Genomic DNA, 6771 nt, shown 5'->3' with positions numbered 1-6771 from the left:
AATATAATCAAATATGATTAGAGCAGTTAACCATACACCATGTCTAATGTTTATTTTATTTACTACAGGGATGTCACAATCCAATGCTCTTGGAGCACTATTTCTTGCAGTGCTATTAGTGGACAATCCAATTGATTGATCTGGACCGTCCATAAGGATTATAACTCATTTCATGAGCTACGGCAAAAGATCACTCCAATCCAATTATTCCATCCATTGGTAAACTTTAACTTTCCAAGCCATGAACGGGTATGTGTAGGACGGTCTGATAGAAGCAATCTCGGAACCAGAAGAATCAATCTGTAACAGGTCCCGACAAATAGATGGTCCAAATGATCAATTAGACACTTTTTTTTATAAGAAATATTGACTGTCCATCCAAAGGCCATTGGTTCGATACTTAGAATTTCATGATTGGCGTGATTTTTAAATGGTAACCAATGAAATCTATGTTAAACCTAGTGTACGGTTCAGATCAATTGATTGGACTTTCACACTGTCCCAATGCAATTAGGCGCACAATGACTTACGTTGCTTTGAGAGCACCGGATCATCTCTCTTTACAGTAAGATGGCCCTAACCTTAGGGAGTGAAGTTCATACATGTTAGCACGTGCAAGCAACGCAGAACCTGCATAGCTACACGTGCATGATGATAAATGAAAATGATTAAGATATGGAGGAGACGGCATTTATTTATTTATTTTATTTAAATAGAAAACCTCGACTATTGATAGTGATAGCCGGTGCCATTTAAAGAATGGTACACGGACGTACATCGTCATATATGATCATGGCAAATTGACACTTGTCACAACAAGAAGGCAGCGGCGGTTTTGGATCGGTTTTCTCTTTCTCCGGGGGTTTGGGTTTATCAGGGGGCTTAGCGGGTCCAATGCTGATTATTTCGATCAGCTTCCCCATCTTCTTAAGCCGGTTGGCCACGCACATGGGATCAACATCCCCGATCACCGTTAGTGTCCCTTTTTCATCATCCACAGCCAATTCATTTATACCTGCCAAATCATTTCAAATGTTTCATCTACACAAATCAAGATTTTGGCTATTTTTTGTTATAAGTAAGATCATGGTTAAAAGATTCAGTAACTCAAAATGACTCATCTGGTCTTTAAGTCGAGTCACAACTCCCCTTAGTAAGGCCTGAATTGGACCGAGTCAAGGTTGAGAGTGACTTGGGGTGTTGAATTGGATTAGCCCCACCAAATTTGAGTTGACTCAGATGAGTTGCATTGACAGATTATTATCATCATTTAAATCTTATGTTAAATAAATAGGATAATGATATAAATCAGAAAGAGGATTGACTGGTGTACTATACACACCAACGGTAATTCTAGCGTAGGCACATGTGGGGCCGACCAGGTCGACACTCCTGGAACTCCGAGTTGCACAAATGGTTCAAAGGAGATCAAAGTTATGTGGCCCTAAAACAATGTAGTTATTATATCCACACTGTTCATCCATTTGTCCCGATCATTTCAGACTATGAGCTTAAAAATGAATTATATCAAAAACACAATTGGGCCATACCACAAATAACAATAGTAATAATGATTTTCACCGTTAAAACATTCATAGGACCCACCATAACATTTTTTTTTTTCATAAAATCTACTCATTAGGTCACAAATACCTGGATGAAGAGGAAAAACAAATAACATAATGATCCAAAACTTCGAACCCCAAAAGGGTTTCAATGGTAGAATGTTCAATCCCCCACTGTTTTTTTGTAGTGTGGTCCACTTGATCTTTAGATCTGTCCTTATTTTGGCTCAAGCCTTAAGACGAGCTTGCCAATTGGTGGATATAACACATACTTCATGATGGGACCTACAAAACTTGGTGACATCAACACACATCTAAATTGTTGGTGTGTGGTACACCAGCCAATCTGCTTCCATGTAAATATTGTTATATCCTTTAGCTAAATCATCAGTTCTCAAGAGTATTTTCTTAGAACATGCACCATATCCAGCTCACCTATATCTTTGACCCATGTGTAATACACAAGTACCAACTCCCACTAATCCAGTTTGGTTGTTGAACCTGGGCCATTCATCAGGTGTGCCCCACCTAAACATGTTATGCCATGTTCATTTTTACAAGTATACCACACTTGCATCAGAAAAATGACTAGTTACGTGCACTCATGATGTAACTGATATGAGCTAGCCAGCTGGTTTTTCTGCCTTGGAAAGTTGATAGTGGGCCCAACTGATGAATGGCCTGGATCTCACACAAGTATAGATTGAGCATAAGTGTAGCTTATGGTCAGTGGAAAGATCCAAAACCCAAAATAAATGAGGGTGGCCCACCTGAAAGTTTAGCTATAGCTTTGAGAATGTTGGTCTTGCACTTGAGGCAGTTGATGCATACTTTCAGAACCGTTTTCTGCAGAGAGAGAGAGAGAGAGAGAGAGAGATATGAACGAGGTGAAATGAAAGGAGATGCAGCTCAAAGAAGATAGATGGGTAACATAGAGAGAGGTGCACAGAAATTCGGTGCACCGATTTGCAGAACGTGAGCTTACTTACCTTCATCGTCACACTAACTACAATTAATACATATTATCAATGTCTGGCCTCAGATCGAGAACGGCAACTGGAGCTTTATAGGATTTTAACATGGAAGAGAGAGAGAGATGGTGTGTCCCACTCTCCCGAAATGGACTCGAATTGCCTGCCTGTTTCCACAGCTTACATGAAGTTCCCGTATGGGATCTATGCAGGGCCCACAGTGATGTATGTCTGAGATCCACTCCGTTCATCAGTTTGACTAGCTCATGCTAGATTAGAAATCCAAAAATGAGGCAAACCCAAAACTCAGATGGGGCACACCAAAGGAAACAATGAGGATTGAATGCCCGCCAATGAAAACTTTGTGGGACACAGTGGTTTTAGATTACAAAAAATATTTATGTTTTCAGTTCATCCTAATGGGAATAACCTTATGGACGACTTAGATGAGTCTCACGAAGATTTCAACGGTGGGCATTTCCATCCCCTCTCTTAGCTCGTGTGGCCGATTGAGTTTTGGATCTACGTCGTTTTTGAGCTGACGTACTGACGTGAGCCGGTAGAACTGATAAATAAATTGGATTTATTACGGAGATGGATGTAGCCCAACGTAGCTTCCTGCTGGGGCTAAGCGTAGGCGAGAGTGGACTACGTGTTACCCGGGTAACACCTTGGTGTTGCCCCGACCGTAGGGCTCAACTTGATGTATATATTGTATATCCACTCCGTTCATCTTTTTTTTTTTTTTCAGATCATTTAACGGCGTGCTACAAAAAATTAAAGCATAGCCAAATCTCAAATGGGCCACAATACAGGAAATAGTGGTGATTGAATGCCCACCATTAAAAACTTCTTCAGGCCCAACCTTTCGATAAGGCCACACAGACACGAATGAAAGGAAAACACAAATATCAGCTTGATTAAAAACCTTTGTGGCTGCTAAGAAATTTTTAATGGTAGGATTCAATTCTTACTGTGTGGTCCACTTCAGATTTGGATCTTCTTCCTTTTTGGGGACCACTCCCTAAAATGATCTGGAAAATTGATGTCCGGTGTGGATATGTAATACATACATCAAGGTAGGCCCCACGGTTAGGTAAACACCGACTAACCCGGTAACACTTAATCCGCTACCTACGTTGGACCGGGGAGAGGACATGCATACTTTCTTCTTGGGTTTTCAGTTTTGACCTGGCAGAAGTGGGGGCCATGGCTCATTCATTTAGACCATACATCTGTTGTCCCTTGAAGTAGATGGACGACCCCTCGAAAAAATCTCATAGTTTCAAAAATCTTAGCTAACACATCTTGGGCCTTTCATCGGTTTGAATGTGGACAGTGATTTCCAGGCTACTGTTAGGATTGTCCTGTTAGAGAGATTTTTCAAGGCATGCATGACATGTCCTCAGTTCCAAAGAAAGAAAACCAATGGTCTTGATCACCGAAAGTGGGCCCCACTTGTTCAAACTGAAAACTCGGTACAATTTCCATATCCTTGGGCTGAGGTCCATGCAATTCCTACTCATTAGTACTATGATTATTAAGTGGGGACCTTCACACTGGTCCAAATTTAAATGAGACCAGCCATATGATTGCTGTATTCCATTGGGCCAGCATGTCCTCTGTTCTTCTCGGAGGTTTACTAATTCCACACGCCTGTTGGATCCGTACATATTTACCCCTGAATGCAAGTGGCACATGTTTGGGATCCGAGACTTCTATCAAGTGAGCTATATTGTTTACATCTTCTGGCATGAAAATCAGGCCATTTCAGATCTAAGGTGGGCCACAACATATCAAAACAAATTGTAACTGTCAAATTTACTTAGCACATTGTGGCCCAAATGAAGAGTAAAATTATCTTATCTTTTACACTGAAGATCTAAGCATTATTACCAGACTTATGGAAAGTTCAGATCTCCCACACACGTTTCATGTTCGGCTGTCTTCCTGCGTGTGGAATTGGCAAATCCATGCATTATCTTCGTAGCATTAAAAAAAAAGAAGGAAAAAGTAAAAGAAAAAAGAAAAGAAAGAAAAAAAAGAAATGTATAAAAAGCAATCCTATAATAATACACGTCCTTTGAAGACATCAACAACAGTAGTAGGATAGTAACTTTAACTGATTTATTTATATCCCATAAATAGTTTTACACATAGTTGACTAAGATAGTTTAAGGCCCAAGGTGCACATGATTATTTGATGGTGGCCCACTAAGAAAGCTGCACAAACAATATCTTACTTTCATATGTTTTTTTTTTTCTATTTCGGACCCACATGTAATGGAAACTATGTCTGGAACACAGAACCTTGTTCGATGCGCTAAAATTCTAAAATGTGCACATGGCACTTATTAGTAGGACATGTCGATGGTTGAGCATGAGTCAAGCAAAATGTAAAATTTGAATACGTCCGGCCCATTGGGCAGAACTGACCAGTTCAATATACGGCCGATGTCGACCGTTGGCTTGCCTGTTGACAGCCTGATGTGTTAGTGAGGACAGCTGCAGATGGGCCAGTAATCAAATGGGTAATTCAGGCCTAGCCCATGTTGTGGGATGATGTTGCACCTAATCATGATTCTAAAAGAAACTGTTAATGTTTTCAAAGGGAAGTGAATTTAAAATAACAAGATAATGATTTAAAAGCAAGCACTAGGGTTAAAATAAATAGTTTGTTACTAAGAAGAAATTAACTTCTATACTCTGGAAATGCGTTATGCATCATGCTCATGCCCTAGAAATTCTGCACCTTGCATATGTTTAATTCAAATTAGACTGACCAAATCGGGCCCACTTCATATGGGTCAATCAAACAAAATAAATAAATAACACTACATGGACAACCTAATCTGTCGATAAGTTGGCATTTAAAGGACAGTTATACAGTAATCAACGGTCGGGATCAGACAAACATGTGTTTAATCAGAGGTTAGGTTTACTCAATAAATCTGATTTTGGGGTATGATATATCCACGTTGGGAAGCAAGGGACCCATGCCTTGAAAAGTGATGGGCCCATGGGTCCATTGGGCTATGATCCTATAGGACTTGGGAGGGATTTGAAACTGGGCCATCTCTATTTAGGGAGGATGGAATCCAATCCGAAAAATCTTAATATAAATATTCACTTTGGATTACCTTTGGATGATTTGGATCGAGAAATAGGCTTTAACGGTAGCCTATGATCATTGCAATTGGGACCCATCTTGGTAGCTGACCCCACTGGCTGGACCGGCCCGCACACAGAAAAAAGGAAGGGCACCAAGAATCTGGTGGAAGTAGAGCCATGCTTTTATGAAACTTGCTCCCACGGTGGCACATGCTAACGTCATGATATGTGTAAAAGATCTGGGCCTTGCATTCCCCGGCCCACAAAATGAGACTGCTCTACTCACAGGTGGGCTACACTTTTATGCTAAGACCAGTCCAGCTAATGAGTCCAAAATGAAGTTCAAACCCGGCCTGGTTATTAAACGGGCTTACATTTTAATCCCGGCCCAGTCTGTGGGGCTGGTAAGCCAAGCCAAGCCCAACCTGATGCAGGTCAGGCCACAGTTCTGAAACTCGGTGGGTCGGTTCACTACCACCAAATAAGTTACTTTTTCTAATTACAGCAGCAAGCAGTAGATAAGTGACTTACTTCAGATAAGTGATAAGTTAGTTTATGATTTGTTACAAGTAACTTTTTTACTTAAAAGTACGTGATCACTTCGGTTAATTTTTTTAAATAGCTTTTCTACATTTCATAAGTTGCTGAAGAGAGGCATCATGAGAGACGAAAGAGAGTATAAGCTGATTAGTGTGTTGTTTACCAAGCATACTTATCTTCTTAATAAGTTAAAACTAAGATAAGCTACTTGTGTTATAAGTAAATTATCTTAAGCAACCTAAAATCCAAACGCCCCCTAAACTTTTTACCTTACACAATTGCTACCATTGCTCCACAAAGTATAGTTTTGTTTTCTTTTAAATATTTAAATAATTTATAATTTAAGATTTTCTCTTAAAATTCCACAAATTTGATTTTCTCCCTATCTAAAACCTCATCTTCAATGTTAAAGTAAGTATTGCATTTTTAATAAATAGATAATGGCCTTCACTTACCCACATTTGAAACAGAAATAGAAATTGCTAAGTGATTTTAATGAGCAGAGGCATTGGTTTTAAAAACAACTTACATTTAGGGCCCGTTTGGATCATAAGTTGCTTAAGATAAGGTACTTATTCTAGTTT

At 39.7% G+C, this 6771-nt stretch overlaps 1 protein-coding gene across 1 annotated transcript; it reads right to left on the bottom strand.

Moving 5' to 3' along the window:
- Positions 1 to 204: 204 nt before the first annotated feature.
- On the bottom strand, positions 205 to 3747 carry LOC131231732 (heavy metal-associated isoprenylated plant protein 43-like). Its single transcript, XM_058228034.1, has 4 exons — positions 3702 to 3747; positions 2336 to 2473; positions 777 to 1015; positions 205 to 300 (listed from the first exon to the last, which is right to left on the bottom strand). Exons 1-4 carry the CDS (start codon positions 3745 to 3747, stop codon positions 205 to 207), a joined length of 519 nt encoding a protein of 172 aa, XP_058084017.1.
- Positions 3748 to 6771: the final 3024 nt, after the last annotated feature.

Source organism: Magnolia sinica, chromosome 17 (assembly GCF_029962835.1).
Source record: "Magnolia sinica isolate HGM2019 chromosome 17, MsV1, whole genome shotgun sequence".
Lineage (NCBI taxonomy): Eukaryota > Viridiplantae > Streptophyta > Magnoliopsida > Magnoliales > Magnoliaceae > Magnolia > Magnolia sinica.
Note: the sequence above shows the minus strand (reverse complement) of the source record. Positions and strands in the feature narration are given on the sequence as shown.